General features: G+C 41.5%; 1 protein-coding gene across 1 annotated transcript; it reads left to right on the top strand.

Annotated features, from left to right (window-relative positions):
- Positions 1–273: 273 nt before the first annotated feature.
- On the top strand, positions 274–21,774 carry angpt2b (angiopoietin 2b). Its single transcript, XM_039820430.1, has 9 exons — positions 274–1,282; positions 6,599–6,754; positions 8,049–8,170; positions 10,196–10,428; positions 10,958–11,082; positions 13,588–13,689; positions 16,992–17,158; positions 20,674–20,804; positions 21,048–21,774. The coding sequence occupies exons 1-9, from the start codon at positions 965–967 to the stop codon at positions 21,206–21,208; spliced, it is 1,515 nt and encodes a 504-aa protein (XP_039676364.1). The 5' UTR covers positions 274–964; the 3' UTR covers positions 21,209–21,774.
- The last annotated feature ends 1,030 nt before the right edge of the window (positions 21,775–22,804 follow it).

Here is a 22,804-nt window from a genome sequence, read left to right as displayed (position 1 = left end):
CAGCTTCTTCTGAACGGTACAGTCGAAAGCTCTGGAAAAAGCTAGTAAGTGAACCTTAAAGTTTAAAATATTTATCATAAAACATTTGTGGTCTTTTTCACTTTTATTATTTTACTTCTACTTAAAAAAAAAATAATGGTAATAAGGGTCACGCCAATGAAGCAGGTATAGGAGATACAGAGTTAAAAAAAGGGAGTGGGAGGGGGCAAAAAGTTGTCAGAGACAGTTTCTAGGTCTTGCTCTTGTGGTGAGCTGTGTATTTTTGTAGCTTCCTCTTCTAACCTACGAACAGAAGTACCATCAGAGGGAGGGAGAAAGTGAAAAAGGGGAAGGGTGGTTGAGTGATTATGTGCTAAGGAGGTGCATGTGTGTGAGTGGAGAGGTACGCCACTCTCTCTCTTTACTTTAAGAGCTTTACCACTTCAGCCAACATCCTGAAGCGGGCCACTCTCCACTCCACCCCCTCCTCTCCCCTCTCCTCCAGACCAACGCGTGGACTCAAGCAGCTTGAAGAGAAGGCAGTGAGGATTGAGGAAGGCAACTTTTCAAAAGAGAGATAAATGGTGAGAGGGAAGTCTGCTGTTGGTTTCCTGGACTAAAGTGTTGAGAGTTACAATAGGAGGCAATCCCTTTTTCCTGTGTGTGTTTTCTTTCCGCCTTCACGAGGACCAGTGGGAGCAGAAACTGGGAAACACAAGACTTCTGGATGCAACAGCAAAGACGAGGACCGGCCAAAAGAGCATAAGAGAAAGTGATAAAACTGAGACAGGAGCAGCGGGAGTTGGACTGAGAAGACAGTAGGAAGACAGAGTCAAAGTCTTGAGGGACACTTTAACAAGTCACAGAAAAGACATAGCAGATATAGAGGACCAAAGGGGCAACTCACCTGACTCACATCTCTGCTCTGCCAGGAGAAGCAACCTCCTCCTTCCCCTCCCACCCTCCCCTTTCCCTCTCCTCTGACATGGGCCGCCTGCTGGTCCTGACCCTTGCCTACCTGGCCTCCCGGCTGGCCACCGTGACCGGCTCAGAACGCCAACAGCACCACGTGCAGCACGGCCCCTGCAGCTACACCTTCATTCTCCCCGAGGTGGAGCACTGCCACCCCTTACAGGACTTCCAGGTCACCAACACCCTCCAGAGGGACTCCCCGCCTGAGGCAGAGCCTGATACAGGCCAATCCAAAACGAGTAAGGCCCAGAAGGAGAGGTCTTTCTGGCAGGAGAGGAAGCTGGAAAATCTAGAGAGTGCCATGGAGAATAACACCCAGTGGCTGCAAAAGGTAAGGTTGACGAAAAACAACCACTTTCTCCTCTGTCATCTAACCATTATTGCTCTAGCTCTTTGCAGTCACACTATCTTCTTTCCTCCTTTTCACGTCACAATTTAGCCTACAGACCGTCAAACAAAGTAATGGGGGGGGGGGGGATGTTGTACAGTGTCTGTACAACATCTGATAACATCTGTTGACAAGCCTTCACCATTGATAAGTTCAGAGCTTAGCATGGATTTCCTGGATGCTTGCTGTATGCATATCTGGCTCCAACGCCTGGTGTATGAGTGTGTATTTAAGACCTCTGGGGTGCTAGAACTCCCAGTTGCATGCGAGAGGAGAAAGACAATATGAAATAAGTTTGCTAATATCAGACAGTGCCAAATATGTCATACATAGATAAACCTTCTAAATTAGTTTTGTCCCCCACAAAGGCAACAAGTACTCAGAAACTTCACTCTTAACTCCTGTTTTATCCCGTTTTTAAGCCAAAGCCGGCTGAAAACTTTGTGTACCAAACTCAGCTGACATAAAATATAGTATAGCATGTTCCTCAGTGGAAAAAATGTGTTTATCTGCTGGAGACACATTTCAGCATGGCCGTTGGCCTATGCAGTTCCATTTACTTGGATTATGACTGACTAAAATGAAATGATGCGATTAAAAGTGGCTTCACAATAGTGTTTTCATTGCTAAGGTCATCAGGGCACTGAATCAGTGATGGGCCATTGTCTAGGACGGACTGACTGACACGCCACCCCTCTCCACCCGTCTCTCTATTCTTGTCTGCATCACTCACAGAATATTTATGGCACACACACTAATCCTCGGGCCGATTATAAGGGTTTGGGTCGAGTGTTTAGGTTGGCTGGCTGAGAGCAAACATGTTGATTATATTTCAGGATTTGAAAATGGGGTATTATGAATGCCAAAGCTCTTCCAGTGCTTCTGTCACTCCCCGCTCTCATTCAACATAAGATTGTTTTTCCGTCCTTCTCTTTCCCTAGCCTCCATTTTCTTTTGACACTCCGCTCCTCTCTATCCATCTACTTCACTTCTATCTGCACCATTCTGCACCTCCGGAATAATGAATGTGTCCCATCTCACACCTTGACTTGTCCACCACCAGATCTCAAGCTCTTTGTCCATCTTGCTGATGCTCTCTCGACACGCACCCGTGAACACATATGAAAATACACGCGCACGCACACACACACACACACACACACACACACACACACACACACACACACACACACACACACACACACACACACACACACACACACACACACACACACACAATTCCCATGTGCACACTTTGTCTGATGCTCAGTCTGTGAACTGGAGACCTAGCTTCCAGGGGAAGCATCCCATGAGGCACCACTGCATGTGTGTTTGAGAGACAGTGTGAGGAAGAGATAGTGAGACAGTGCACACACTTTTGCTCATGCGTACACTATGTTATTAATGAATACAGTCTGGAAAGCATGACATATAGCACTCATCTTGGGCACATTATGTGCAGCATGTAGTCTCGCTCTTTCACTCCCTCTCCACCAGAGCTGTGATATGAGTGGCCATTAAGGAGATGCCGTTTAAATCCCCCCCCCGTCCCCCCATCTTCAGAAAAAGCTCTGCTGAGACATATCTTGCTCTGTTGCCAAAAGTCCTCCACATAATGTCTGGAATGAACACAAAGATCCAACCTTTCAACATGTTACCCCCACCAGGCCATAGTGATGCCTTAAATGATTGCACTGTAGGTGGGATTTCCTCATAACCACAGCACGAGCCCAGAGATCCTCTTTTAGATATGCATAAGGTTATACTGACCTTTGACCCCCAGATGGCAAAGCCTTTTCAGCACCTTGTGGAGCTCATTAAGCCTATCTGCATACGTTTGGAGAGAAATTGGTGATATGCATGTGGAAGAGCTTGAGGCAACTGTGTGTCTGTTAAACTTTGTACGATTTCCCTCAAAGCTCCCCTAGGATAATATGACCCTTACTGTGAGCCTTCAACTGAAACCCCTTGAAAGAAAACACCCATCCACCTACCCACCCACACACACACACACAAACTCAGGAGCACACACACTAATCCAGCATGTTCCGCAGACAAATCTTCAAGTGGACGAGTGCAACAGGACTCTATTAATGTTCCAAATTCCTTCTTTGGTGATTCCAAGAAGAAACTAGTGTTTGTTTTCTTGTGATCTAACCCCCAGTGTAGCCCCTCCATCTAGTCATTCTGACTCTGACTCTGCCCTGAGGGATTGGCAAAAGGGACGTGAGCGTGCTTTTGTTAGTGCTTTTAAGAGCCTGTGCGGATTATGCTAATGCAGAAATATTGCATTGAGATCAAGGTGGCTAGGCTACCCTTAGGTGACCCGATTTCTCGGCCCAGTAATATTTCATTAAGTAAGTCACCCACATTACTCACACTATCCATTGGTCTCCATTGTCTTTTATTTCCCTAAACACACACCCCTTTTCTCCATTTTCAACATTCTCTTATTATGGCCTTCGACTTAAGAACATCTTGAAGAGTCAGCTCATCCAAATTACACTTTTTTTTAAATTTTAAATTATTTTCTTACTTACCTATCGTGTTATTTAGGCATGAGATAGTTTTGGTTTCATCTGGCCAAGGTTTCGTGAGATATGCATCTAATATGACAGGGGTGAATGGAACTTTATTTGTGGCACTTACAGCATTGGAAAAAGTACATTTAAACGAGAGTCTACATGCCATGCTAGCGGCTCTGTAAGACTAAATGCTAACGACCACATGCTAACATGTTTCCAATGACAATGCGAACATGCTCATGTTTAGCAGGTATAACTTTTACATGTTAATCTTTGTTTCCCGTGTTAGCATATAACATTAGCAAATCTGCATTGTCTCAATCCAGAACACGTCGTCAACCATTTTCATGGGGACAAATTCTTCAACAGAAAGTAGTTCCAATGAAAACTATCCACTGTGAGATCTGTGCATTACCCATAGTAACGGGGAGGTTGTTTCTGGAAAGAGAGGTTGCTTTTATTTTTTGTAAATGTCATTATAAAATGCTGTGGGCACCAAAACCAAAATTTCATTCTTGTACATTGTATTGGGGTGGAGGCTGTTATCCAACTAAAACCAAAGCTATCTGCATGATTGGACACCATGAGAAGTGAGAGAATGTTTTCTTATCATTTTTGTGACTCTTGAGGCCAATAATGCATTAACTGTGGTGCAAAGTGGGTTTACATGGTGTTACAATGACATCAATCAAGTCTGCATTGTCATGGAAAAATGTTCATTCCTGTTCTTCACAATAATTGCCATCCTGATTATTATTTTCCACAACACCGTGCATGTTTTCCCTCTCCTCTGTAATTGTAACGGAGAACAAATGTGTCTATTGCCTCGGCAATTAAGATATGAAGTGAAACAACTCCCATGATTTTCTCCACACTGATCACTACTCCCTCTTAGGCACAATAAGATGGAATTATGCCTCCCAAATGTGATTTATCTGGCTGCATAGTGCAGCGTGTGACAGAGCTGCAATTAATGCAATTGGCAGTGGGAGATGGAGTGGATCAAGACCTCTGGATTGAGCTCTATCACAGAAGGCTGTAATAGGAACACTTTGGACAGGCGGCTGATAGCAGCTTCAATACATAAAGCTGATTATGATGCAAGGATCTTTGGTTCTTCCTTTGGAGTTGGCTTTGATTCGCTTGGTAATCTCTTCATAACCTTCGTTATGAGGGGATTATTTCTGCTGTCTCACTTGTGCTTAAGAAGGAAACTGTGAGAGATGGATTTACAGAGCAAGAGGGAGGAAGTGGGAGAGTTTGAAAGAAAGAGGGAGTGAGATGGATCAAGAGGAAGTGAGAGACAATGACAGAAATATTACTAGCAGGCAAACAATTTAATTGCAGATTCATCTCTATTTGCCCACTTGGATCAGTATTTTTTTATACTGCATAAAAGATAGGAAAGCCCTCTCCTGTGGGAATGTATTATCATAATCCCATTCCTCTCTGAGATGGCCATTCGTACTGAAAGAAAAACAATCGTAGTCTCATTTCAGTTCTCTTCGATTTTTGTGAATAGACAATCATTAGCTAGATACTTTTGAATGGTTTTTTTCCTTGGAGACTTCATTTTCCAGTCATGTGGTTTAACGAGTAAACTCTGATCTTTTCTCGCCACAAAAGTCATAAATATTAATGTTCTACGGTTCGATATTCTACTTTGCTTTATTGCAAGGCACAGGCCATTGCCCGTTAAACGTCAAACAAAATTCACGGCAGGGAAAGCCAAATTTGTCTTGCAGATGCCGTTTCGCTCAAACCGAACATATTAATAAGAAAATCTATTTATTGGAGCAAGATGGATGCCATGCTATTTTTACTCACTCTGCAACATATGATGCTTCTGTCTCTGACCTTGTGATTGATTACAGAGTAGGCAACTATGCCTGAAGTCCTGCACACGAATATCATTTTCCGAAACCGGTGCAAAATCGATACTTTTAAAAGTATGCCTAAACAGGTGCCTAAACAGTGCCTGAACCGAAATATAATATATTTATAATGTATATAATATAAAATATAAAAAGGAGCACAAAAAAACAATTGGCGACATTAAAGAACTGCTTGTTTATTGCTAAGGCCATATGGTCCAAATTAAATGTTTAATAACTTATAACAATAACTTATAACAATGACTTATTTCACCAGTAAATTGCTGGTAAACAACAAAAACAAGCACCAGATAGGAAAAGGGTATTTTGCAATAACTTAAAATGCACCACAAGGCTGGCGAGTTTCAAGTGAGCGCACCGTCTGTGTGTTGTTTTTCCGACAATGGCAGCTGCAGTCAGACTGTTACGTCCCGGTGTTGGAATCCTCTACAGGGAAATACAGTCACACTTTACACTGCGTAACGTAAGCTGTCAGCATTTTAACCATTGTGTTCAATCCAGCTACTAGCTAACGGTAATATAGCGTCCCATGCAGCAATGCTTCTGAAAAACAAAATAGTCAGGCACCGAAATGAGGTGCCCTATAGGGACCGCGTTTCGGTACCCAACCCTAGTGGCGAGACACTGAAAGTGTCCTAGAGATACTATATTCCATGACTCCATCACAGTACCTGAAAAGACGGAGGTGAAAAAGACAGATCACCCAATGTCGCAACTTTCACGGTGCATCAAGCTGTCAGTAAATATATTACCTCCTAAAATATGATTATCACCAGATTTAAACTAGGGAATCTGACATGCTGGATCATTTTCTAAAAGTCAGCTTGTTTTCTGTACAGCTGGAGCACTTCATCCAGGAGAATGTGCGTTCTGGGATGGAGGAAATGAAAAGAACTGCGGTACACACCCAGACAGCTGCCATGCTGGAAATGGGAACCAACCTCCTCAGCCAATCAGCGGAACAGACTCGCAAACTGACAGACGTTGAGACCCAGGTAAGCCCATCAGGAAGCATTTGAGTGAGACTGAGACAACTTGTTTGCAGCCAATCCAAATTAACAACTGTGGTCACAACCATGCAAAAACAACTGATGTCACTTGCGAAACACTTGGCGAATAGCTTATTAAATGTAAATCAGATGTAACCCGCTGAGAAGCCATGCCCAAAGGTGGCGGCAACCGCTTTAAAACAGCTGGTATTTGGTTCTACAGGCTTTGATTGACACAATGAGTTGAGCTCGGCGTTTGACAACAAGCCAATTAAAACATAAAGCTCAGTAGCACAACACAGATGGGTCTTCAATCATGCCACAGAGCTGTTATTACAGATTGGGCTGTTTTGGTCCTCATGCTTTCTTTTCCTCTTATCAAAGTCAATATGAAAAAGCAACCTGTACAAATATCTGAGCTGCTTTGTTCAAGTTTTTGTTTCATCTGAAACTTCAAAACATGTCACAGGTGCATGTGAGATAATTATTGCTCAAGTTTTCATTTTAAGATCAAATAATGAGCATTATGAGCCTTGTGATGTGCGACATTGTTTATGCCCAAGGGTGCTTTATAAGAATTCAGCTGGTGGGCAGCTGGTGGGCAGCCCCCCCCATCAATGTTTTCATTAGTACCCCTCAGCACTCCCATCAAGGGTTGCAAAATTCTGTAAATATTCAAGGTGGAAACTTTCAATGGGAATAAACAAGAATTCATGGGAATTATATGGAAATACAGGGGATAATTGCTGAGGCTGTATATACCATGCAGATAGAAACAAACCTTCTACCATATCATAAGCAGACATTCATTTGCCAAATAAATCCATTAGTTTGTCAAATACATACATTGTGAAATGTGCCATGTGGTAAGTTAGCTTGCTAGCAAGTAAACTAATGGAGAAAGGTACTTTGAACATTTGATCTGACAATGTTGGCTGTGTGCAAACAGGGTTTAAAGTGAACAACTAATTTATAAAAATGAATAATAACAAATTTATTAAAATAGATTAGTCCTCAGTTCGCATGCTCAGTCAAGCTATATCCCACATGGTAACAGCTAGCTAAAAATTCAATTAAATGGTCTTACTTTTAACCAAACATACCATAAGAACTAATATTGTTTTTTGTGCATTTCACCCCCAAATGCACAATTTTTATATTGACATTGTGCAAAACATTAGAATTTCCCAAATTTTCTAAGCTTACCTTGATTTTCCCAACCTTTACAAGTCTACTCCCATCTATTCTTCATCACTGCACATACTGTGATATTTATTCTTCTGTTTTCATCGATCTATAGGTGTTAAACCAGACGAGTCGCCTGGAGATCCAGCTGCTCGAGTACACGCTCTTCACTAACCGGCTGGAGAAACATATTCTCCTGCAGACTCAGGAGATCTCACGCCTCAGTGATAAAAACAGGTGAGCGCACTCACCCTTCAAAAGATTATCAGGCAAGGGCATTTTTAGGCACTGCAGGACTTCCAGGGTGAGTTTGGTGTTAGGTTTTTACTGTGTATAGGCACTTCATTTTCAGATCCACTGTTACTTTAAGTGGTAAATCATTAATATTGTATATCTCATTTCATCTCAAGCTCATGTAATGTAGTCATTTCTGCGGGTACTATTGCTTCTCACTTCTCATTATTACCAAGAACATCATTCAACAACTGTGCTTACAACAATGTCATGTTTATGTCAAGGCTTTGATTACTGTAGGTGGCTCTATTTTCTTTACTCACTCAGCAGCTTTTTCTTTTGTGATTCCAAGTGAGCTGTAGGAAACATAACACACATCTCTTCCTGAGCACCAAAGAATGTTTTCTCAGGAAAAAGCTATTTGACAATCAGGTGGCATACTTTAAAGGCCTTCAAATACATGCAGATGTATGAAAAAGTGCTTGAAAAACAGGGCACTTAACGACAATATAATGTGCATTGTGTAAGTATGTGTGTGTGTTAGCCAGTGAATGGGCAGTGCGTGTTAGGAGGGGTTTCCCATTCTTCTCTCTAGGAACGCATGGTCAAACTAGGGCCAGCAGAGGTTAAGGACAGGGTGCTGGGCGGTGTGAAAGGGAGCAGGTGTTTTTTCTCTTTGTATCCGATTGTTTATCATTCCATCCATCTGTACCAAGTGTGACCGGGAGAACACAGTGCCCCAGCTCTAACACCTGTTACACATCAGGCCCTGCTTGGCCGCTGCTCTGCCCTTTTGGCCCTCGTCCTTCATGTCTGTGACATGGCTCTGACATGTAAATAAATGAATACATCTTCATAAGGGTAAACACCATGACGGGACGCATAACATTAGAAAGGTCATAGTAGCCAGGCAGCTCTGGAATAAACTGTGTTGGTTGTAGGGGGCTACTGCTGCTGATCTTTGAGGGCATGGAGCCAGTTTTTGAACTGCTGCCAACTTAAAAGAGCAGAGAGACCTGTTTGTTTTCATAGGTATTAGATGTAAAATACTATTGGCAGGAAGTGCAGCATTTTGCGGAGAGAGGGTGAGAGCAGTCTAATAGCAATATACATTACAATAATAATAATAAATAGCACAAGATCATAAGCATAACAGTTTAATTGCCCAGGATGCAATGTGATCCAAAATGCCATGTTTATCCTGTCAAACGCTCTAACAGTTTAAACATTGCTGTGCTGGTTTACTGCCGCACTTTTCACTTTGACTGTTCCTCAAAGTAAAATACACATAATGGAAAACAACTTGTTAGCTTGCTTTTCCACTTTTTTTGAGTGTTCCCCCACAGAGCAAATATGAAATGGTAGTGATGTTAGAAATGATTTGGATTGATCCAGCCTTTCTTCTAGGGCACATACTGAGCCGCTGCCTAAAGCGGGAGATTGAGGATACACGTTTGGTGCAGCGGCTGCGTGTGCACAGGGCTGAAAAGTAGCTTGTTCAATCTGTGTGGCTGGATTGTTTCAATAAATAACTGCTGCACAGTCGTTAGTCAAAGCCATAAAGATCAGACTGCAGGGATTTATGATCTTCATTTGGAGGTGGGTCACACACACTCTCTCTCTCTTCTCTCTCACACACACACACACACACACACACACACACACCTGCCTCTTGGCTATGATCGACATACTTAGCATGCAGGCCCATCTGTGAATGCTGCTGCAGTACAGGTGTTGATATGATGTTAGCCCTATGAGACTGATGTCTATTAGTCGTCATCATGTGAATGTGCAAGCTCTGCTGAGAGGTTAATGCTAAATGGATGGATTCTCCACCCGCACCCACTTTCATATATCTTACTCCACCCATACCATTTGAGATGCATCTTAAAACTTGATATCATTTTATATTCTTCTGATTTTTACTTTTCTCCAAAGCACTGTAAAGATGTTTTTTTTTTTTTTTTTTTTTAAGGAAAATAAGTCACAACTACACTCAATGATGTTTTGCTTTTTTATCTTTTGTAGTTTTCTGGAACAGAGGCTATTAGCGCTGGAGGCTCGGTATGGGAGGGAGCTGCAGGGATTGCAGAGCGAAAAGCAGCAGCTTCAAGAGCTTCTGGAGAGGCAGAGTCGACTGGTCAGTCAGTTCCAGGGTGAACTGGGAAGCTCCACGCTTAACAGCACCTCACTACAGAGACAGCAGGCCGCGCTCACAGACACCGTTCAGCAGCTGCTGGCGTTGGTCAACCACTGCAATGGTAAAGGCTGAGGGCTTTACTGTCTTTGAATGAGCAAACTGTACTACCAACATCAGTTATTTTAAACAAAATATATAGATTTACATAAGAAACATGTTCTATAAGTAGAACAGAGATTACCAAATAGCCTAATACTTAATATGAAACAGAGGACAGAGCACTCACTCGGCAGTATTTGGCACACAATTAAATATTACATTCCTATGATTTATTACTTCCTTAGTGCAAAAAAGACTGATAAATAGCATTAATAAAAAACAGAATTTAATTTTGGGGAAAAAAAGGGATCTACAATGTTTCAATTAATGAGCATGGGATTTGTGATTCAGGCAAAAAAAGTATAAATATCACCTAGAACAGCTTGTAATTCAAATCCCAGGCACACTACACACATGTCTGCACCGCAAACGTTGCAGGCCTAAGCCAGAGCTTAACATTACAAGAGAACTCACAAATGTGGTTGGGATTTGTGTGCAAGGCCCATAAGGTTGCCATCTGTAAATAAAATGCCTGCATGTTTTTTTTCCAGATATCTCCAATATGCCCAAGGAGGAGTTGCTTAGTTTCAGGGACTGCGCGGACATCCTGCGATCTGGAGTGACAGCGAGTGGAATATATAGCATACGCCTCCCTAACTCCACGCAGACTGTCAAGGTAGTACGGTTTTAAAGGTCATTGGCCTTTTCTTGTAAATATCACCCAACGGACTGTGACATTCAATATTTAGCACTGGGATCATTTCTTTTGGCTCACAAAAACTACATAATGACATTCAGATAGCCCATCATTACCTTTTGGATCGCATAAACACTGGACAAACAAGTGTGATGTCATGGTAATTTTCAGGGGCTTTTTGCATAGAGTTTGATGGAAATGCCATGCTGGGTTACGTAGAGCTAAAGTAATAAGCAACAGGAGCATTATGCCCTGCAGGGTTCACGGTGAGTGTGCGCTGCTGAATGCAAAGTCAGAAAAGCTTAGTAGGTACCTCCGCTGACCTGAAGTACAGCTGACTCTTGCTAACTCAACCATGACATCCACCAGCAGGCTATCCTTTCTTTAAATCACAGCTAGCTGTGGCTGGGATCTTCACTCTCAGAGCTTACCACAGAAAAAGAAAGATAGACAGTTTTTTTCCTATTCATTACTTTCAGTCTAGTTTGCTGGTTGGCACCATCTCCTACCGCCTCTGTTTTCCCCCGTTCTTCCTCTTTATTTCCTGTGGGCAAGGCAGCCAGGTGTTAGGCACTGGTGCCATGTGTTTCCTGCCAACTGGGGCCAATGTACGTTTCCACTGATGCGAGTGTGTACTTCCCAAATCATTGCTGCTTTCAATCTATGCCATCTAATTCCAATGTGGCAATCTGGGTGGCTGCGTAAAAGTGGGGCAGATACAAATTGCCCTATTTTTTAAAGCAGAGAGCGGGCTTTCTCAGTTGGACCAGAGACAAAAAGCATACACGTGTGGAATACAGATTTGGCTATAAGAGACTTATTATTAACCATCTATGTAATTTTTAATCACCAAGGCTGTTAATAATAATGGTGTTTACAGACCAAATATTTTTTTTGGATCAGCTTTATTTTATTTTTTTATTTTCATAATTCTGTTGTGCATACTTTGGAGAACTACATACGCACAGGGCTCATAACATTAAGCACATATTGTGTCCCCTGAAGCAAAATCTTTTTTTTTTAAATCATAAAAACGGTTAAATACTCTGAATTCTTGCATTTTATTCGAATGGCTTGGCCCTTACTAACTTCTTGCTGGCTTACAGGTGGATTTGGAGTATTTATTATGGACCTGGTCTAAATCAGAATAACGACCACATTTGGGAAATGACTTACATTAATCAATTTCAAGATCCTGTGTTTGTATTGTATATTATGTATCTGTGTGAGGACTTTAAGGCCAGAACATTGGCTAATGTGCTAGAGAGTTATCGCAGTATATTGCCAGTCTACTCTGTTTTCAGAGGTAAAAGACCTGAGTGCCTTTTGACCTTCATTTAGCTTTCCTATTCTGGGAAAGTGCTGGAAACTCTCATTTCATTAACGCAGAAAATAGCCAGTTGAGTTGTCGAAATAGAGAGACCCCTTGGGATGCTGTCCGCAAAACCAGCATCTGTACCGTCCAACTCTTGAGAGGGTATAGTTCACATGGTGGACCATATCCAAGCAACCAGCAGAGCAAATCAATTTTTTTTCATCAGTAATTAATCATTATGGCACTATCTATAATTTGAGGTGACAGCATTTCATAGAGATTCAAACATAGTGCCAAAGAAAACTGACAAAGTCCTACCTTGTAGCTTTGAGGTATGCACACTGAATACACTAGTCGAATTAAAAAGGATCTAATTTTACCACCCACGGGAGAAATTCACACATTTTATTTCATCACGATACTGAAGGGAAGCTGGAGTATGTCCAGTCAAACACCTTGAATATGTAAAACAAGTCTCTTAATAAGTCTAAATTTCAAATTCTGTCACTAAATGAATGAGCGCAATCTGCTCCTATTTGTTCTCCCAAACATATCCTACATGTGGCAAAATGTGCAGGTAAGTAAGAAAAAAAAAAACAGTGTGTAACCAAAAACGCAGATGCCTTTTCCTCAACCCCCCCCACTCAAGGGGATAAGAGAACATGCTGATATGTTAGTTTTTTCCTTCCCACCTGGGTCATATCATTGTGTGACACCCTGCCATGTCGGGTACTGTAAGGAACAAGCTAGTTCACGCAGTGGGGCATTTAGCTGTTTAAGAGTCAGAGATTTCCCTCATAGCCATGGAGACCAAGGGAGAGTGAATATTGGACTTGCATTTGCCAGGTGGCCTGAAACATAGCTCCAATTGAATGCTGTGTATCTGGTGAATGTGGGAAAATTATTGTGGAAAATGTGGTTACTACAAGGTGATAATATGTCTGTGTTGTGTTTATCGCTTGTGACAAAAACAATGAATTATTTCTCCTTTAAAGTTTCCTCTTTTAATCAGAAAATATCTGATCGACTACAAGTAAAGAAGCCAAAGAATGAGACCAAGCAACACTTTTTTTGACTCAAACACATTTTGTTCAGTACTCAAAATGCATTCATTTTTATGACCCAGCCCCAAGAAATAAAAGCTTCTTAATCGGCATTTATTTCCACAGGTGTTCTGTGACATGAAGACTAGAGGTGGTGGATGGACGGTGCTGCAGCATCGGAGAAACGGCTCCGTTAACTTTCATCGTGGGTGGAGAGACTACAAAATGGTGAGTTCTGCAGAGGAGGTAGGGTTAAAGGGCATCATTATGAGTATAGGTAGTGTGGATCAGTATTGTGGGACTGGACAGGAGGTTCCAATAACCATCCACGGGTTATTCGCCATGGAGAGGCGTGGGATACCGGCTAGCCTGTGATCCCAGGTGACCTGCGGTTGTTGTCTTTGGCCGCGCTCGTGTTCTCTACCACCCCCCATGTTATTGCACCTGCTCTCTTTCCCTCTCCGTGTCATACTCCCACACACCCATATACACACGCTTATATACAGACAGACAGACAGACAGACACACAGATACACAGACAGACAGAAAGTTTTTTCAATAGAATCAATATTCCGTTTGTGCAATAGAGAAAAAAAACATATGCTCGCAAGCCTTTTTCGACTGGGTTACGTTACACACAGCACAGTGAGGCTAGGTAGGGATTGAGCGGAGTAGCAATTTGTTTCTCCCACGCCAACAAATCAATTGCCACAGCTTGGAAATAGGATGCAGAGAGGACCGCGACTGCAAACAGAAAGAGTGAGAAAGAGAGAAAAAAAACAAAAGCTTTAAAAACCTCTTTCAAGAACAATATTTTTACAAGTGGATGATAAATATTTGGTTACAGTTGGGGCGTGGGAGCACAGGGGCCCTGTAGATGGCAGATAACGTATGTACTAAAATGCTTCACTGCCTTGGCCCACACTCCATATTCTCAAAAACCATGGTCAGTGTTGATCAAATGTTGCAACCGAGGCTTTGCTGGTCAAATGATAAATGCTCCAAGGCTCTCACTATATATTTACTCTCACTTAAGACCAATAACAAACAGAGAGTTTGACAGCTAGACAAAGTGACTTAGGACTCAGATGTACACAAAGGAGAAAATGTCCTTCTGGTAGACTGAACAAAGAATGCTTAATATCGGCATGATGTAGAGTTTGGTTATTCACAGTTCTGCCTTGAAAATAGGATCGGTCTTAATTGGTTCCATGCTTTTTGACTGTCAGATAACATACACATAGGTACTTTTTAGGGTACCATTATGTCGGTACTACCGAGAACCTATTCGCATTACTAAATCAATCGTTGCCAAATTTTGGTACCTGAGAGCGCGTAAGAGCGAGCTTCTCTCTCCTCTCTTCTGACAGAGAGAACTGTTCAGCTCCGACACACACGCTCGAAGCCGTGGTGCAGACGGAGAAAGACTACGCCGCCTTCAAGTCACAGTGAGTCACGGCAATGCTGATAAAGCGGTCGCAAGTGTGGTTACACTTTTCAAAACGCCACGCAGACATCCTCAGCTGCAATATATTAAAACGGCAAGAACAATGCGGGTGCAGTGCGGGTAACGTAACACTTCCCCTGAGACACGCACAACAGCGTTTTTCTATGCCCTGGTGACAGACTGACAGGCTGGAGGTTGTAGGGCAACACAAAACAACTATATTTCTATAGCAGATTTCAGCAACAAGGCTATTCAAAACTCTGTACATAAAAACGTTGAAGAGCAATAACAAACTATTTAGAACATTCATGAAAGAGATGGAAAATAAAAACAGGCTAAAATACAATAAGATACAAATACAAGAATAAAAGTTACAGTGCAGTGTAAAAATAAAAAATAATACTTATTTTATGTAATAGGTTGTAGGGATGGGTTTGGGACTGGAAAGGGAGGTGGGGAGGTTTTTTTATTTTGTCTAGCGTGTAAAATGTTCTAAGTAAATAGGACAAATAGGTTTGGAATTATTTCATGACTGAAATTAATTTTTTGCTATTACAGAGGGAAAGTACTGCAAAAGGGTCTCTTTGGATACCGGCAGCAAATTTCAGGTACCAATACCGGTAAAAATGTGAGCGGTACCCAACCCTAATACACATTCTGAACAACAACTACGACACAGCCCTCTGTGAGCCTCAATAGCAGAAGCCACATTACTCCCTCTTCTTAAGCAGTCTCTTTGAATAGAACATTGGTTGTTATTCTAATTTTCCTGTGGTGGCAACATCCATTCCCATAGAGCGAAACCATTTCTGTCAAAGCCATCACGCCCAGGTGGCTCACTGTATCGGTTTACATTGAACGCTGCGGTGAAATCATGTTCGTATTACTGTGCCTTCAACCTGTTAACATCATTTAAGATTGACTCCTGGTGCAGAGATATTTCATTGACACTTCTCTTATATATACCAGTTTCTTTGAATCCCACCTCTGTACAATGTATCTCTAATCTACTGGAAGAATCAACATCATTCCTCCAAAATATATACTGAATTGATGCTTTAATGACAGTGGTGGAGAGTGCTGTCTAACAAAAATCTCCCATAGCCATTATTATCTGGGGGGGAGGGGGGCTCCATCAATAAACACTGCTGTGAAAACTGTACACCTAATGATTACTAGAAAAAAAAAGTGATACAAGGAATTAAATTAGACATAATTTACCGTAACGAATACATTATTTTTATATTGTGAGAAAGTACTCCGACCACAACAGTGCCACTGATAAGTATTTTAGTCAACTTAAAAATGCATCTGTAGTTCACATTTAGTGATAATGCCATACCCACATAGAATTACTAAAATGACTCTTTCATTATTCTAATCATTACATGTACAAGTAGCATATTTAGTGATGATTGCTATGTCGTTTTCCACTTATTGTGATAATGTCAAACTGCTGTTAAGTAACATCTGACAAAGTTAAAGATATCAGATATCCTCTGAAGGAGCCTACAAACAGCATTGATCCATCTCTTGACTGGGGGACAATTGGGTCCAGCAATATCATAGAATTCTCATCATTTTTAAAGTCAATAAACCCTTTAGAGAGCCCTGTTCATAAGCATTTATCTTTGTTTCACTCCTCAAAAAATATTTCCTATGTTGTTCCACAGTTTATTCTGCGTCGGTGAGCATTCAGTGTTGTTTTCAATTGCCAAAAAATGATAGAAAACGTATGTTCATTTGCAGCGCTCTAGTTCAAACAAACAGTGGATCGGTCCACAAAGCCAGTTTTTACTTTACTGTAAGTGTTGGAAGCACAGAGGAGCATTGGTAGGATATTAGGGTAAAATTAAAGTCTCAATTGACTTGCCCCCTGCTTTGGGAGTGGAGTATTTCACTTCATAGACTCAGTGGACTGTCTTAGGCCATCAACATGATGAATGTGATTTTTTTAAATTGAGGTTCATTTTCATATTAACTCCAAAAACACTTGGCAGGTCACTGCTAAAATCCCCTCCACCCCCCCCTTGTTAGAATATTTTCTTGTTCCATTGTTTCTCTGTCTTTGTGTCTAATCCAGGGCTTTGGAGAGCCGTCTGGGGAACACTGGCTGGGGAATGATATCATCCACAAGCTGACCAGCTCCCAGGAATACAGCCTGCACGTCCAGCTAAAAGACAGAGAGGGGAACGAAGCTTTCTCACATTACGATCGCTTCTACACAGACGGAGAGGACAACAACTACAGGTACCAGCATTAAATAGCATTTCAATTCATAACTGAAGGTAGGCTTCTGACGATGTAGTGCTCAGGTCCAAATTCACTATTTTATTTACTAAGTCATCCAATTATCAAAGCATATTTAGTCATTATTACATGATAGCACAATATATGACAAAATGCTAAACTAAAACACTCAGGTAGGGCTGCACGATATGACCTAAAATCAAAATCACAATTAATTGAACATTTTACCTCAATAACGATAAATGAACGATAATTAAATTTTTTTGTGATTCGACGACGGACACTGCGTTTTAGATTTTTTTTTGTCTTAAGTTTTAAAAAACGTCTTTTGCATGATAAAAATGTAATAGGCAATACAATCTATTTCTTAACTGCTAATTATTAACTTAGCTAGTTAGTCCTAACTTTGAACCAGAAAGTTGGGTTTTAAGCTCCTCTTTTTTTTCTGCCTGTGGAGAGCTACGTGACACATGAAACTATATCGATGAGGACCGGCGAGTTAAACCGGCCGTCCGAGAGAATACCAGGCAGACACACAGCTGACAACCTGCAGGTGGAGGCGCTGGAGACAGGCTCGGACATACACGGCGCGGGCCGCTGCGGACTTGTGTCAGTCCCGAAAGTGGTTTCAGGAAAGTGGCTGCATGTGTCCGACAATGCACAAAACATCAACACCGGTACAAGCCTACGGCTGTCCGCGGACACGGAGTGCAGAAAGTGTGTCAGAGCCTCCCAGACGGGTGAACTGAGACTCCGTTTCCTGCTTGTCGGTCAACGGTTAATGATCGGTTAACATTTAATTTCATTAGTCATAGAAACCGTTATCAACAGGTCAAACTGCTTCCTATTTTCTCATTCTCCAAGCTTTCTTATCCCCAAACACGGAAGTTAAGGAACCATCTGGACTATTTTTAAGAATGTTGTTCAAAATGATGAGCTCAGTGAAGGGCACGAAGCCACTTTCGTCTGCCTCCATTTTTCTTCTCCCATCAGCGCGGCTACCGCTGCCCCTGAAAATCCCCAAGGGGAGCCACCTCCACTGGAGTATAACAGGAAGGCTCAGCAATACCTGCCCCTGCCAGGACCTGACAACTCATACCAAGCTCCTCGGCAAGCCTGCAATCACTAACAAGATTATGTGTGGGTGTGCTGAAGCCATGTTTCCTCCAAAACAGACAGAAATAAAAATAGTAACTAAAATAGTTCAGCTTATATTTCATATAAATTCACAGGAATTTGCCCTTGTTTTGGGGAAGTTTATGGTGATTGATGCTCTGAGAGATGAAGAATCATAATCACATGTGGGTGTATGTTTTCCAAGATCCCTAATGCTGCAGCAAATTGCATTTGCCTGAGTTTGTTCCACATAATTAGCGCAATGAAACTGAATGTTTCACAATTTCGCTGTAGGCTACACTGTGTGAGGTGGAGCACCTGAATGAATATAATCACCTCTGTAGCTTGCTACCTCTGAGATCATGTTCTGTGTAACTAGTTCAATATGTACCAGCTTTACTAGCATGCTCGAGATGCTGGTTTTGTCTGTGGGTTTATATTAAAACTCCCTAGCCGGAGCTGTGGTGCTATGCAACTAGTCAGCCAAAGCAATCCTCCTCCCCAGCTGCATCCAGTGTGAGCAACATGAAGGTCTTCACCTAAAACTCAGTACCATTATTCATACATTAATCATCAGCATGACAGACCACTTTCCTCTTTGAGGTAGCCAAGAACAGCCATTCTTAAGAGTAAAACCAATGGTCAGCATTCCTTTTAAAGTTACAGTATATTTGCCATTAAAGGATACAATAACAATATGGAAAGACAGTCACCTTGAAAAGGATTAACATGTGGCCTGTGGTATTGGTGGGAAAGCTGAACTAATGCATCTGGAAGTCATGGCTAATGCAAAAGTGCTGCAGAATAAGAAGAGCTGGCTCAGTCCACTCTTTCCAATGGGATATCCTATAGCCTGTGGTTGCCATCCTGTCTAATTTGATAGTTTTTAATTTTCACCACATCGCCGAGAAAAGTTAAGTTGTCTCACAAAAATATCCCCGCATGTATTATTCCAGCCTCTCTGCTATTCCATCATTATTCCCTTCCCAAGCACTGTCTTTTCAAACTCCCCTCCTGCTGCCCCTTGCTTGCTAGATCTAACTTGTGCAATACATAGGCTATTGGGGTTGGGCAATATGTTATTTGTGCAATATCTCATTGTGCAAGAGCTGTGCTACACTTATTGCAGAGAATGCAGCCGACAGGGTTGTTCAATTAAAAACTGCCACTGAAAGGAGGAGTTAATGTGCTTACTATATAGGTACCTGTCTAATGTATATGAAACCATGTTTTGTGTTGCATGAAAGTATGTGTTGAGAGATGCTTATTTTCTGTATTTTGTGTTGTCTTTGTAAAGCTGCGGAATGGACCAAAACAAATTTCCCTTCAGGGACAATAAAGTATATCTTATCTTATCTTATCCCTCATGATGTGTTACCCTGCCCTGTGAACTTACAAATTCAAGAGGAGGGTATTTCATTTAGTTCTCACAGACAGCGTGCCCCGGGCTACGGAGGATGGGTCACATAACTCAGGGGAGAGTCCGGTACTAACTAGACAGAATGACAGGGCAGAGGAGAGGCCAGACAGCAGGGCTGACCTCTTCGTCAAGTCTCTTCAAACCAGTACTGACACACGCACACACATGCACACACACTATTGCTGTGGACGCTGTATGAAATAATGGAGCGAATCAATTTAACTTGGGCCAAGATTTCTTTCAGACTGTTTAGGTTCTTTCACAAAGCACAGCGTGGAGGGAAAAATAATGAGAAGTTCTTCAGGTTAGTTTTTGTATTGATGTTTGGCAACAAGGGAAACCTAGGGGAGATGGTACCTTGTATTAAAAAGCATTGTACACATACTAAACAGGCTATGATCTCCTACAGTGGTCTACAGGTAGTTGGAACTGTAGATTATTTTTCATTTATCTTCATTCTTTTAATTTTTTTTTTTTAAATGTATTAGTGCACAAAGCACAGCTCTACAAAGACTCTAAATGACAAGGTAGAGCTGTAGTAGAGAAGAGCATTGGGTCTTGCCCTACTTCTATCTATACTGTTATGTATTTGCCAAAATGAAATCCTAATGTCAGCTATGCCCAGAGGCATTCACAAGTCAGACAAGGAGTGACATAATTAAAAGTGTACTACAAACTGTCTCCTACACAGCAGCTCCAAACAAAGAAAGTTGGACTCACCAAGTTAGATAAGTTGCCTCTCTCATTACTCTGGTATCCTGTGGTATTAAGGAAACACAGATCAGCCCGTTTGTTAAACATGATTGCCCCGGTTAATTTTACCAACATAACATTAGATGCTTTCAGAAAAACGAGTTCAAACCGTTTCCCGGCAGTAACCACTCAACAAGCAAAGTTGCACCACACAGATTTAAATAATGAATATTGGCTTTTTGTTGAAATTCTTTTGCTCTTTTACCAATTTTTTCTCAAAATCCAGCCTTCATGCCGAGGGCTTCAGTGGCACTGCTGGACGGACCAGCAGCCTCACCCACACCGGTACCCAGTTCAGCACCAAGGACAGAGACAATGACCGCTGCACCTGCAAGTGCGCCCAGCTCGCATCTGGAGGTACGCAACTTCCCTCAACTTCTACCCCTGTCTCAATCGGTCTCTCCTCATAACACATCTTGTTAAACATTTCTGTCCACCCCCTTATAAATGTCCCAAAGTGCATTTCATTTCCCCTCTGCCCCAATATAAAGTCACTGCTGACTTACAGCTGTACATTTGGGCGTTACATTTCATGAGCTTTAATTTAATTAATTCTGTCTTTCTTTTTTCCTTGAACTCTTTGGATCATTCCCTTTCCAGGTTGGTGGTTCGAGGCTTGCGGCCCATCCAACCTGAATGGCATCTATTACCCCAGCTCATCCAGTGTGGTTCGCTACAACGGCATTAAGTGGTACTATTGGAAGGGTCCAAATCTGATGGCAACCACGACAACCATGATGGTGCGCCCGGCAAACTTCTGACGTCAGTGGCTCTTTCATGATGTCAGACTATAAAGTGAATGTCGCCTCTGATAAATATAATGAACAATACCTAGGAAATGGTTTATTTTGGGAGGAGATTTGAATCCGACGGTTGGTGGTTTGAGCTTCTGGACATCTTGGAGGGGGGCTTTCGCAATTGCCTGAGAAGATGTGCTGACACTTATCACTTATCAAATGACTGGTTTTAGTGAATAACTGAGTGAGAAATTCAACCAACAATATCTATTCACAAAAGGTGGCCAGACTATACTTTAATACAGATTGTTCAGCAGAGAGAGGAATGGGGTATCAGCTTTGCTACAGATGACAAAAACACAACTAACATCAAATTAAGCAGTTACATATGACCAGTTACTCAGCCCAAAATAAAATTCAATTGAATAATGGATAAATGTTTAGAGACACTTTATCTTAATACCTATTTTTATATTAAAGTATGAAAACGTATATTGTGTTCGTGTTTGCTGTAAATAAATGTGACCAATAATTCACAGCCTTGTATATAGTTTACAAAAAGTCAACTGATTAAAAAAATATATACTCTACTACAGTATAAAGTTTCAATTTCACACTAAATGCTTTATTAACTTGGATTGTGGTATTTGTGATACATGTGATGTCTGATATTAAGTTATAATTCTTCTATGCAATGGCCTGATTGTAACTTTATTCCAGTAGCATTATCAGACTGTAAACCGTCAGTACTTGTTTAAAACTGTAGTTCAGTCCATACACAATATAACGTAAGATAACCTATAGTGACTTCAATGGTTTACCACTGTTAATAAAACAACACCATAAAGAACAGCAACAATAACAGGCTTTGCCCATTGCTGGATCTTGCAGAGGGCTTTTCAGAATGAAATATTCCTGATTCTTTCCAGGCACACCTCTCATAAAACTTTATTTGTGAGAGATTTTGCTCATAAAAGTACATCATACACTTTCACTGGTGTGATTTACTTTCAAAAATGAAACATTTGTAATAAGATCTGGGAACAAAGCTGTAAATTCAATTTTTACTTTGTAAAAACAATAAAATCCTATATAGTCTTGGGTGCCTATAATCCACAGTGCCAGGTGCTTGTTACCATGTACTGTAAGCTAAACTCCAACAAGCCACACATGCTGGACTTAGGAAGTAAAATGGGAACTGCCGACCATTGATCTGATGAATCATCCAATAACAGTGGTCCCTGTGGTACCCATTAGAAAGCAGATGGCTTTCACCTCCACTAACTATGACCTGGATATCCCTGTGTACGCTGGGGACTGCAGCCGTTGCAAACTGGAAGAAGACACGCACGTTGGCTGTCCATGTCCACAATGTTTACGAATTGTTCAGTCGCTTTATTATCCCAAATGGGAAACTTGCTCTGCAGTCATAAAAAAAACACATACAAACAACGTACAAACAAAAAGACAACGATACAAAGACATGAAGTACAAAACTGTTTCCTGCACGTACAATTGCTGTGCTTCATTCACTGAAGGACAACCAGACAGAACACTTAAATATCTCCTCTCCTTTGCCTAATGCAATTCTAAGTGCAATTCACTTCTAACTGCTGCAAA

The sequence above is a fragment of the Perca fluviatilis genome, chromosome 13 (genome assembly GCF_010015445.1).
Source record: "Perca fluviatilis chromosome 13, GENO_Pfluv_1.0, whole genome shotgun sequence".
Classification (NCBI taxonomy): domain Eukaryota; kingdom Metazoa; phylum Chordata; class Actinopteri; order Perciformes; family Percidae; genus Perca; species Perca fluviatilis.
Note: the sequence above shows the minus strand (reverse complement) of the source record. Positions and strands in the feature narration are given on the sequence as shown.